At 49.3% G+C, this 12,434-nt stretch overlaps 1 protein-coding gene across 1 annotated transcript in view; it reads right to left on the bottom strand.

The window, feature by feature from the left end:
• Dnai2 (dynein axonemal intermediate chain 2) overlaps positions 1-11,399 on the bottom strand; it is a 33,639-nt gene extending 22,240 nt beyond the window's left edge. The window contains exons 1-5 of the mRNA XM_037201251.1: positions 11,356-11,399; positions 5,528-5,727; positions 2,949-3,110; positions 1,897-2,018; positions 107-249 (exon numbers count right to left, since the gene is read on the bottom strand). Coding sequence (XP_037057146.1) covers positions 107-249; positions 1,897-2,018; positions 2,949-3,110; positions 5,528-5,710 — 610 coding nt within the window. The 5' untranslated portion in view covers positions 5,711-5,727; positions 11,356-11,399. The remainder of the gene's footprint in view (positions 1-106; positions 250-1,896; positions 2,019-2,948; positions 3,111-5,527; positions 5,728-11,355) is intronic.
• Positions 11,400-12,434: the final 1,035 nt, after the last annotated feature.

The raw sequence follows: 12,434 nt of genomic DNA, 5'->3' as shown, positions 1-12,434 counted from the left end.
GTGACTTTGATCCCTTGTTTGTGCTCTCGGCTCCCTGAGCTTTGCTGACCTCTGACCTGGCCCCTCAGCCCTCCCTGGCCTGTGGATGGAACCACCTGTTTCTCACCCAGGTCCCAGATGTAGGACTCGTGGCTCATGCCCAAGGGGGCTCGCTGGAAGTTCAAGCAGGAATAAGCTATTGCCAGCTTCCTGTTGCCATCAGGGTGCCAGGAGAGGTGTGTGGCTGCCCGCTTGATCTCCTGAGGGTCCCTGGAGGGAGAGCGGGGAAGGCAGGGGATTGGAGAGTAGGGTTCCCCCAAATCTTTGTTTATCAGAATTCTTTTCAAAAAATCCAAGTGGACCTAAGCAACCACATTCACTTAGGAACTTATTTTACAAGGTTGAAGCTGGAGGACAGGTGGCTCCTGCCTGTAATCCTCAGCCTCAGTTTAGTCTTCAGAGTAGATAGGCCTTGTCTCAATAAACGAATAAGTAGATACATAGATAAATAAATAGATACATGGATAAATAAATAAAAGCAAACCCCACAGAAAAGCCAAAGTTGACAAGACTCCCTTACATGGAAAACCAGTCTCAATGGTTCTACCTAGAACGTAAGAGGAAACAGCCAGGGAAACAAATGAATGAAGTTTAGGCTAATAATATATACATATTTTTTGAGGCAAGATCTCATGTACCCCAGGTTAGCCTTGAACTGAGGATGACCTTGAATTTCTGGTCCTCCTGCCTCCACTTCCCAAGTATAGAGATTATAGGCATGCACCAGTGTACAAAGGCATGTGCTACCATACTGGCCTAGTTTAAACACTTTTTCCTGATGAAAGTTTTGACTGGGAGCCTGATTCCACAGTTATCAGCATAAAACAAGGGCTTTAATCCTAACACTTGGGAGGTAGACAGAGGGATCAGGAATACAGGGCTAGCGTTGGCTACATAGTGAGTCTAGGCTAGCCTGAGCTACAGGACACCCTGTCTCAGAAAGAAAGAAAAGAAAAGGAGGGAAGGAAGGAGGGAAAGAAGGAAGGAGAAGGGGGAGAGAAAGAAAAGGTTCAGAGAAACAAGCCCATTAGTGAGTAAAGAAGGCAGACTAACTGGACCACAGAGAATACAGCATCGTGTGTCCTGTAGAAGTTGGCAATGATAAAAAGATCAGCGGGCACCAGGAGTTGGAGGGCAGAAGAATGAACAGGGAAAGCAGGAAGGACTTTTTAGGGCAGTGAAAAACTGCTCTGCATTGGACCTTGGTCCAAATCTACAGACTGAGGTCCAAGAGTGCCCCCTAGTGGAAACCATGGCCCCTGCATAGTGGAGATTTGGTTAGCTGATTCTTATTTGTTTGTTTGTTTGTTTGTTTGTTTATTTATTTCAAGACAAGGTCTTATGCAGCTCAGGCTCACCTCAGGCTCCCTACATATCCGTCTGAGGATGACCTTGAACTCCTGAACTTCCTGCCACTGCTTCTCAAGTGCTGGGATTACATGTGTGTACCATCTTTTTTTTTTTTGCAAAGTCTGTAACCCAGACTGGCCTAGAACTTTCAGTCCTCCTGTCTCAGGCTATTGAGTGCCAGGACTACAGGTGTGTGAAACGCCACACTGGCTTGATAGAAATTCTGAGGTTTGCTGTGCGGTCAGGGTGGGAGGGACGTGAGAACTCTCTGCACTCCTACTCAATTTCGCTAAGAGCAATGACTTTTTAAAATAGTTATTTATTGTACGTATATCAGTGTTTTCCCTGCATGTACATATGTGCCTCACATGCGTGCCTGGTGCCTGTGTAGGCCAGAGAGGGTATCAGATTCCTGTAGAGAGCCCGAGATGGTTCCCAGCATCCTCCTACGAGCAGGTCACCTGTACTCCAGCTCTAGGGGACCTGGCACTCTCCCTCTGGGGCTACCTGAAGACGTTGATGGTCTTGGCTGACGGTGCCTCTTCGGTCACCTCCACACCGTCCTCGTCATCAAAATACTCCTCGTAGATGTCGATGGCATTGTTCTGTTTGATGCAGTGTTCCATGATCTGTGGAGACACCCGGAGATCTCAGGGGTGAAGAGAGCTCTGTTCTAGCCAAGCAGGGCTATCTTACAGCCTGAGAAGGACAAGAAACACGGAGTGGTCCCTGCCCTTGTTCCGTGGGGGAAGCATCACCTCCAAAGAATTACAATTGGTTCTTGGGGACACAGGCATACAAGCATGGCTCACATCGCACTTATGTCAAGGACAAACTACCCCAAAGGTCCTCCCTGTCATTTCTGATGTTCAGCAAGGTCTAGCCCAAGCCCGACACCCTTCCAGGAGCCTTCTTTGATTCCTTCAGCAGGAAATTCACTCCTTATGGAGCAAATGAGCAAGCCCATGTCTCCGACAGAGTTTCTTTTAATGGTATCTGGCAAAATCTGTCTGTCTGTCTTGGACTCTCAGAGTGAATCACAGACTCTTTGGGACAGGAAGCATGTGAGATTCAGTTTACAGTCTGCTGTGTCTGGCAGAGACTTAAAATTCAGTTCTGTGCATGAGTGAGCATTACTGACTGATTGACAAGCTCTTTTGGGGTACCCTTTGCCAAGGGTCTCCCTGCATCTTATTTATTTAATTACTATTATTGCATGTGTGCCTGTGTTTGGGAGGGGGGATGTGCTCACCATTGCACATGTGTGGAGGTCAGAGGATACTTTACAGGAGTGAGTTCTCTCCAGCTGTCATGTGGGTCCCAGGGCTCCAACTCAAGTGATCAGCCTTGGTGACAAAGGCCTTTACCCACCGAGCCATCTTGCCAGCCCTCTTCTTTCATTCTTAAACCTGTCTGGCTAGAGGCCTTTGTAGCCAGCAGTGAGGTCCCCCTTCCCTGGCTGGAAGCCACAGAAGCCTACTTGGGGCCCGGCACAGCCTGGGCACCGTCCAAGCTGCGGGAACTGGGGTGGGACAGCTGGAGCTGGGGGGAAGTCTAACCGAGCCCAGCTGCATGACGGCATTGATGTAGTTCTCATCTTTCTCCACTTTCTTCCGGAAGCGGATGGTCTGCTCCAGCTCCTGGGGGTTCACATCCTTGGGCCAGCCCCCCTCGACATGGTTGACCCCGCAGCTCTCCATCTCAAACCGCTCTGTGTTGGCCTAAACGGAGAGCCACAGATGGGATGTCACAGGTCTAAGCATTCAGCCATTTCTGCAAACTCAGATCCTGGGGTCCCAGGACCCTGAGCTCTTAAGGGGATACTGAGGAAGGGGTGCCCTGACCAAAGCCACCAAGTGAGGCCCTCTCTGGTCCTCAGGTGACAACAAGTGGCCTCAGCAGCACTCACTACCTTGACAGCTTTGCAGGGGGTGATGGCGGTCATGGAAAACCCAGTTCCATCTTCATCTTTTTTTTTTCCTCCTAAGACAGCGTTTCTCTGTGTAGCTTTGGAGCCTGGCCTGGAACTCCCTCTGTAGGACAGGCTGGCCTTGAACTCACAGAGATCCGCCTGTCTCTGCCTCCTGAGTGCTGGACTAAAAACAAGTGCCACCACTACCACCCAGCCCATCTTTATCTTGAATAGGCTCGGGAGCACATCCACCCATCCTGGGGTATATAGTAACAGTGATTGGTCCTCTATCCTTTAGCTTCAGAGAGTGCAGATCAACAGCAACTAAGAATGTGGGCTTGCCTGGTGCATTCTGTGGAGCTGGCAGGACAGTTTCCCAGCTAAAGTTGCATTCATTCATTCATTCATTTTATATTTGAGATAGGGTCTCATGTAGCCCAGGTGGGCCTCACACTTACTTTGTAGCTTGAGTATGACTTTGAACTTTTGACCCTCCTGCCTCTGTTTCCAGGGTGCTGGATTACAAGCGTGTACTGCCACACTTGGTTTTATTTTTATTTTATTTTTGAGACAGGGTCTCACTATGTAACCCTAGCTGGCCTGGAACTCGCTATGTGTCGGTCAAGTTGGCCTTGGACTCAGAATCACCTGCCTCTGCCTTCTGAGTGCTGAGATTAAAGACATGCACCACCACGCCTGGCTTACACTTGACTTTATACAACATTTGGAATGGAACCCAGGGCTCTCTACATATGTTAGTCAAGAACTCTACCAACTGAGCTACATCTCTGGAAAGTGTGGTGCAGCCATCACCTCTCTGTAGTTCCAAAGCTTTTCATTATCTTGCGGGGAAGGAATCCTCATGCCCATGAACTGTTTGCTCCATCTCCTTTCCACACTTTAAGCCGGCTCTCCTAGAGTGAGATGCTCTGAAGCGCAGGGCTACAACTGGAAAGCCCTGAGGGGTGTGCTGTGCCATGAGCACCATCATCCTGAGTCTGGAAGCAGCAATTAGGTTGAAAAAGCAGGAAGCTCATTCACATGAGTCACCAAGGTCACTCACGCCCACAAGATGGTGAAGGTGTTTGGGCCAAATCAAGTGATACTTTCACTGGTTGGCCCTGGGCAGGATGAGATGGGTTAGCTCATTCCACATGATTCTCAGTGTGGCTGACAGAATTGGAGTTTGATCCCTCGCTTCACAGGGACACAGTGGGAATTTTCTAGGTAGCACTTCCTTTTTCTCAAGCCCCTCTGGCAGTTCTCTCAGAAGGGTCAAATGCCCAGAATGACTCCAGTGACAGCTCTGAGGCCTCAGAAGCCTTGGGAGGAACACTGCAGTTCTAGACATGTCCAATCTTTTTGATATTGTAATGGGACCCAACACTGTCATCCACAAGTTCATTTCAGTAACCACATGATTGACTCCTCTCTCTCTCTCTCTCTCTCTCTCTCTCTCTCTCTCTCTCTCTTTCTCTCTCTCTTTCTCTGCTGGACAGAGAAATAGGTGTAATCTTTAAAAATCAGACATGTGGACCGGCGGTGGTGGCGGCGGCGGCACATGCCTTTAATCTCAGCACTCAGGGAGGCAGAGGCAGGTGGATTTCTGTGAGTTCAAGGCCAGCTAGGTCTACAGAGTAAATTCTAGGATAGCCAAGGCTAATACATAGTGAAACTCTGTCTCAAAAAACAAACAAACAAAAAATATCAGACTTGTGAGATGGAGGCAGGAGGATCAGAAACTCGAGGTCATTCTTGTCTTGGCAAGTTCAAGGCCAAGCTGGGTGTACATAACCCTCTGCTACAGACTTAAAAAAAAAAATCACACATACAAAAAATTATCATAATGCTTTAAGTAGATTTGCCAGCTTGTATTGCGCCACATTCACAGCGATCCTCAGCCATATCTGGAGGTGACCGAGCCCTGGAATCCACCCACCCATCCTGGGAGATATCATATTAACAGTAATTAATTATCCACCCTTCAACATCACAGAGACTGTGCATCAACAGCAGTTCAGAGCGTGGGCTTGCCGTGTGCACTCCGTGAACCCACCTGCTCTGGCCCAAGAAGAGTTGGTGTTATCTACTGATCCTGGCACAGGGGTGAGTCTTGGGGTTCCTCTACCCATACACCTCCAGCACCAGCTCTCGTCCACTCTGCCTAGTTTCCAGATAGGCCAGTTTCCCCAGTGACCACCCTGGGTCTCCAGGGTAGGAACTCACCTCGTGTTCTGACATACTGGCCGAGCACTGGATGCCCGTGTCCACTGGGTTCCGCTCCACATACAGTGTGGACAGCTCAGGGTTGGGCGGGATGTCGATGTTCAGCTCTGCCTGGCGGTCTGAGAAGTTGCACTGTTTCCCAAACTCGCTGCGCTTCTTGACGTACACGTAGACGATCTCCATGGTGATGGCTGCGACCGCTGCAGCAGGATAGAGGACAGTCTGAGACTGGGGAGGGGTCCCACCCAGACACCAACACCGCTCATCTCCTCAGGTCCCACTGGAGGCAGGGCCGCGTTTTGCATCTGGTTTGCAGGGAGCCAAGTTAGGGAATCCTAGGGGATCTCTCCAGAAGCTACACCTGTATTTTTAAAAAATAATTTAGGGGCTAGAGAGATGGCTCAGTGGTTAACAGTACTGGCTGCTCTTCCTAGGACCCTGGGGTCCATTCCTGCCCCCACACAGCTGCTCACAAGCACCTCTGACTCCGGCCCCAGGGGACCCGACATCGCCCTCTTCTGGCCTGCATGGGTAGTGTACACACATTGTGCACAGATATACACACAGGATGCAGGCAACCCCCACCACACACACACACACACACACACACACACACTTCTACAAATAATTCCATTCATCAGGGCACTTTGAAGGTCAAGGCAGGAAGATAAGACTTTAAAATCGTCATAGGCTACATAGCAAGTTCAAAGGCAGTCTGAGCTACATGAGACCCTGTCTCAAAATACAAAACATAGAAGCAAAACAAACAAACAAAATCAAAGCCAAAAATCTTTCCTCTGAAACCAAGTATGATGCTTCACACTTGTGCTCCCACCCCTGGGAAGACTGAAGCAGGAGTTCAAGGCCAGCCTATGCTTCAAAAGCAGCCTGTGATACATAGTAAGACCTTGTCTAAAAGGGGCCTGGAGAGATGGACTCATTGGTTAAAAGTACTTGCTCCTCTTACGGAGGACTGAAGTTTGTAACTCCAGCTCCAGGAGATCCAGGGCCACCTTCTGGCCGCCGTCAGCATGTGTGTAAATGCCAATCCCTCCTTCTCCCACACTTTTCTCTCTCTCACACACAGAGCTAAATACATCTTCTTTGAAACAGGGTCTGTCTGGCCTGGAACTAACCATGCAGACAAGCTGCCTTTAAACCTGGAGATTCACTGGCTTCTGTATCCTGAATACTGAGGTTGAAGGCATGAGCCACCATGCCCAGAAAAAACAAAATCTTTAAAGAAACAAAATAAACCAAGACAAAACAACAAGAATAACTTAATTCATCTGAGTGCCGACCGTATGCTAAGTATAAATTCCATTGTTTGGTTCTTGCCCTTGTCCTCTGAGGTGAGCAATAAAACCACCATTTCACTTGAAAGGTGACTTTCCTGGGGTCACATCACTGACAAGTAGCCCAGGTGTATGCCTGGCTTCAGAGTTCTACCACAAAATTACACACTCTCTACTGAATCAATACACTTGCTGGAGGCAGGAAGCAATATTGGTGACCATGACTTTGAGCTAAACCCACTACCACACTTGAGATTTGAACCACATGGTACAACAGATTAGAGAAACCTGAATCTCTTAAGAACCCCCAGCCACACCCACAACTGTTCAAAGGCTCATCCAAGCCAGAGTGCCAGATTCCCAGGCTCTACACCTCCTCTGGTGGCCGCAGAGGAATCTATGCCTTCTTCATTGCTCTATGTGCATCTGTGAGCCACTTTGAGAAGGGACAAAAAGCCAGGCTGCTTCTTCAACAAGCAGAACTAGACAGTCCCTGATTTGTGCTCCTTAGCCATGAGAACCAAGAATTGGGCCAGCGAGATGGCTCAGCAGGTAAAGGTGTTTGTGGCACAAGCCTCAAGACCCGGGTTCAATCCCCGGAGCCCATGGCGGAAGGGGAGGACTATTTCCAACATGTTTGTTTTCTGACCTCCACGTGTGCATGGTGGCTTGCACAAGCACATGCACATGCACACACTTACTCTAATTAAAAAAAAAAAATAATTATAAGGAAGGCTGTTACCTGAGCTACAGAGTGAGTTCCAGGACAGGCTCCAAAGCTACACAGAGAAACCCTGTCTCGAAAAACCAAAAAAAAAAAAAAAAAAAAAAAGGCTGGTAAGACCCTGGAGTTCTGGCCATGCCTTCACCAGCAGTGTGTCCTTGACTGGGTCACTCAGTCTTTCCAGGGCTGACCTGCAGCTGCAAAGGGGCTGCAGAGGGGCTGGCACACAAACAGGGTGTGAGGAAAGGCCTCCTTATCAAGTCCTGAGAATACAGAAAGACAATGCCAACCGTCCTCCGCTCCGCACAAAGGAACTTCTGACGCTGTGCATTAGGAGGCTGAGTACGGTGGATGGTCATCTGGTCATCTGGGGCATTATGCTGTGGACTCTGAACTTCAGTTTGAGCTATGTCAGACTCTGCTGGTGCTGAAGGGATGGCTGGGTGGTTAATAGCACTCACTGACTGCTCTACAGAGGCCTGGAGTGTGGTTCCCAGTACTCGCATATCACAATACAGACAGACAAGAGGGCAAGCACACATACATACACATACATAAAAATCAAACTTTCAGCCTGGCAGTGTGGCGCATGCCTTTAATCCCAGCACTTGGGAGGCAGAGCCAGGCGAATCTCCGTGAGTTTGAGGCTAGCTTGGGCTATAGAGTGAGTTCCAGGAAAGGCATAAAGCTACACAGAGAAACCCTGTCTCAAAAAACAAACAAACAAACAAAATTAAACTTTCCCAGAGGCTGGAGAGATGACTCAGTGGTAAAGAGTACTGGCTGCTCTTTCAGAGGACCAGGGTTTGAGTCCCAGCACCCACATTGGCAGCTCTCAACCATCTGTAACTCCAGTTCCAGGAGATCTGATGTCATGCTCTGGCCTCAAGGGCACCAGGCACACATTCAGGCAAAACATACACATATGATAAACATTTAAAAATCTTTAAAACAATGTTTTTAAAAATTAAAAGATCCTATCTCAAAGACACACATACAGAGGAGAGAGAAGAAAAAGAGGAGAGAGGGGAGGGAAAGGGGAGACAGACAATCAAACCTAATTATGCACTAGACATGGTGTTATGTCTATAATCTCAGCACTGAAGAAGCAGAGCAGGGGATCACTGCAAGTTCTAGGCTAGCCTGTCTACAGAATGTGTGTCAGGCCAGTCAAGGCTACACAGTGAAACTTAAACTCAAAACACTTTTTAAAACCAGTCAACCAATCAATCGATCAATCCACCATAAGTAATGAAGGCAGTGATGTCCTGATGCAGAGACACATGACGATGAGACAGACTGAAAGCTCAGGAATAAACCTTTGTGTTTATGGTCAGCTGATCTCTGAGGACCATCAAGGATGTAACAGGAAGGAATGGTCTTTCAGCAGATGATGCTGGACAACTGGATGTTCCCAAGCCAAAGATCAGAAAGCGCCATACCTCACACCATATACAAAAATGAACTTGAAATGGGCTGTGTGGACCTAAATGTAAGAGCAGAAACTATAAGGCTCCATGACATAAGAAGTCAGACCCGGGGCTGAAGAGATGGCTCAGAGGTTAAGAACACTGGCTGTCTTCAGAGGTCCTGAGTTCAATCCAGCACCCACATGGTGCTCACAACATCTGTGATGAGATCTGGCGCCCTTTCTGGCCTGCAGGATACATGCAAACAGAACACTGTTATACATAATAAATAAATAAATCTTAAAAAAAAAAAAAATAAGTCAGACCCACGGCTCTGGCTGGCTACTGAGTCTGGAAACTGAGAGGCTTGAGAGCTGGCATGTCAATCTAGAAGCAGTACCAGAGTGGAAGGGAACAGCTGGAGCAGGGGTGTGAGTGAGAAGAATGGGTGTGGGTGGGGGTTAACTCCCCAGTCTCTTGGCATCCATATATTGCTCCTTGAAGGCAGCATGACTGCTAGGCATGGTGACACATGCCTGTAATCCTAGTACTTGGATGTAAAGGCAGAAGAATCAGGAGTTCAAGGCTAGCCTCATAGTTCAAGGCCGGATGGAGCATGAAGACCCTGTCTCAAAAACAATAAAAGCATGCTTCAAACCACCCCAAAGCCAACACAAACTATATTCTTGGAGAAAGTGGTTTGGAAAGTCTCCCTTCTGCGGGGGGGGGGGGGGCCGCGATGGCTCAGAGGGCAGAGGGTGGCAAGGCAGCAAGTCTGCATCGGGTGTCCCGCCGTCTTCATTCTGTGTGGATGAAATGGAAGCCTTGGGGAAAAAGGATGAAAAGTCAATTAAATCCTCTGTCTTCCACCAATCATGAAAAGCACCCGTGCTCCCAGACCCGGCAGCTGGTTCAGGCAATCAGGGCTGTCTCTCCCATCTCCAATTGCTGTGCACAGCTGACTCCTAGGGCGACACAAGGATACTTAAGAGAATGGGAAAATTCTGGAAGGGAGAAAAAAAAAAAAACAAAAAAACGGCCTCCCCCCCCCCATCAGACTCTAACAGCTTTGCTCTCTTCCTTGGTGTTTCCCAAGGCAAGCCGCATGGAGAACGGAGGCATTGTCTGGAGGCAGACAGAGGGACATTTAAAGGCTAGCCTGGTGACAGAAGATAGCACATTCAAGGACCAGCAGTGCAGGCTTTCTCACAAGCTAGCATGGTGCAAAGATAAGTGACAAGGTCATCCAAGGATGTCACAACAGTCTTTCCCTCTTTTGGGAGACAAGTGCTGCAGGGTGGGCTCCCCCAGGGTCTGAGCAGAGTGTCTGCAAGGGCGTGTGTGTAGCACAGGGGACCAAAGAGTATTATTGTTGCCTAGGAGTGTCAGGGGAGATTGCTCTATTCTAGAGACCCAGAAGCATGAAGAACCGCAATCTCCCCTCCACACACACTCTGCTAAATACAGACTCTAGAACCTCACACATACCGGTGCTCTACCACCTTGCTACCACCCAGCCCCCACAAATCTCAAACCAGAACCACAAGGAACCTCCATAGCCCGTCCAAGCACCAAAACATGTGACCACTTCCTGTATCCTGGTGGGTCATATGAAGATGATGAGCAAAGTCATTCCTAGAGAGAACCCTTGTGGTTCAACAGAAAGCATGGCACTCAGCTGGGAGGGAAGCCAGGGAATGACAGGAAGCAGGGTGTCAGTGCCGGAAAGAGGCCAGGAGGAGGGCCAGCCTTTGTCCCTGGGGCAGCTCATCTGTGTGCCTGGAACTGAGGAGCCTTGCTTGAGGGAGGAACGCAGAGGGAGGCTCCTTGCGTCCTTCCATGTCTTTGAGAACCTTCTGGACAAGGTTAATGTTCAGGACCCTAATGGGCATGGTAAGACCAGCTCTCAGACCGAGGGGCAAACAAAAGGATGCAATTACATACAGCGTCTGTACCCAGATCACAGTACTCTTATGATCTCCCACAATTACTCCCCTCACCTCACTTTTCTTAAATTGGCTTTATTTTGAATGTAAACATGTGTGGTGTGTGTGGGTATGTCTGCATTGGGTATGTGCACACAAGTGCAGTGAGGTGGAGACAGAAGTGTCAGATGCCCTGGAGCTGGAGTTACAGCGCCTGTGAGTCACCTGAACCAAACTCTGGTCTTCTGCAAGAGCAGTGCTCCCTATTAACTGCTGACCGTCCCTCCATTCTTGTCAGATGGCCTGGAACCTAATGAGTAGTCTAGGCTGCCTCGGACTCTCGGCAATCCTCCTGTATCTGTCTCCCGAGTGCAGGGATCATAGGCGTGTGCCCTTCCCTCTCCCACTCCCTTCTCTTAATTGAAAGCTCTCTTAACAGCCCATCCTCCCCGGGCCGAACGTTTGCTTCAGTCACCTGAAAGCCTGAAAGAAGTCCCGCCACTTCGGGGCACGGTCAGGGTCAGGGCCTGGTGGGTAGTGATGCAGAAGGCAAGGTGCTTGGGGTTGTAGAGGTCCTAGAACTTGGAGAATATTCCGGGCAGCGAGGATTGATGTGGCCGGGAGAGCGCCAGGAGCGCTGGTCCTGATTCCAGCACCCAATTCTCCTAGAAGGAATCTCCTAGGTTTCTTGCACTGTTGTGATTATTACCCTCTGGGGCTCTTTCCTCCTCTCGCCAGGTTTCCTTTCAGGCTTGACGTCCTCCTGGGCTCCAGTCCCTTATTTGGGCTCAGTTTCTCCTGCTACACTGCGCCCGGGAAGCGCCCAAGACACGTCTGGCTCCAGGGCAGCTCAAACGGCTGGGAGCTGTGGAGTTTACCGGTTGCCTAGCAACCCCAGCCGGGCCGAGACACGGACGGTTCGAAAGGCGATCTGGAGCACGTGACATAGGTCCCCCTGGTCGGAAGCAAAGCCCTTCTTTCCTCCCTTTTCTGGAGGAGGTCTACGGAAGAGAGGTGGAGGAAAGTTAGCCAACTTTTAAATGCCGCTAGTAGTCATAAGGGCTTGGCCAAAAACGCTTACCCAAGCCGCATCCGGCGAAGTCCCTTGAAACGCAAGCAAAGCGACCAGTGCGTGGAAGCCTGCGCTGGTTAGTGAAAGCCTGCTCTGTTCAGTTCTGATCTTGTCTGATTTGTCACTGTTTGCTGCAATGACCCCGTCGGTTCTGCTGCCATATTCCCCTGCACCCCCACCCTTCTGAATACATCCCCAGAATGAAATTCCTTGAGGGTCAGGCTGAATGCATGCATGGCTTAGCTGTGTAGTTGGCACATTGTAAACACGGTTTCATTGCATGAATGAAAGAGCTGATGGATGATGAATGACACAGCGAGAGACGTTTTTCTCACGAGCTCAAGCAATGAAGTGAGAAAATACAGGAGGGATTAGAAAACCATACCAAGGGATGCAAGATGGCTAAGTGAGCAACAGGCACTCGCCTCCTAAACCCGACAAAGTGAGGTCAAAGCCTAGAACCACGTCAAAATGGAAAAAGA

The sequence above is a fragment of the Peromyscus leucopus genome, chromosome 8b (assembly GCF_004664715.2).
Source record: "Peromyscus leucopus breed LL Stock chromosome 8b, UCI_PerLeu_2.1, whole genome shotgun sequence".
NCBI lineage: Eukaryota > Metazoa > Chordata > Mammalia > Rodentia > Cricetidae > Peromyscus > Peromyscus leucopus.
The sequence above is the reverse complement of the archived record's forward strand: the minus strand, read 5'-3'. Positions and strand labels throughout refer to the sequence as shown.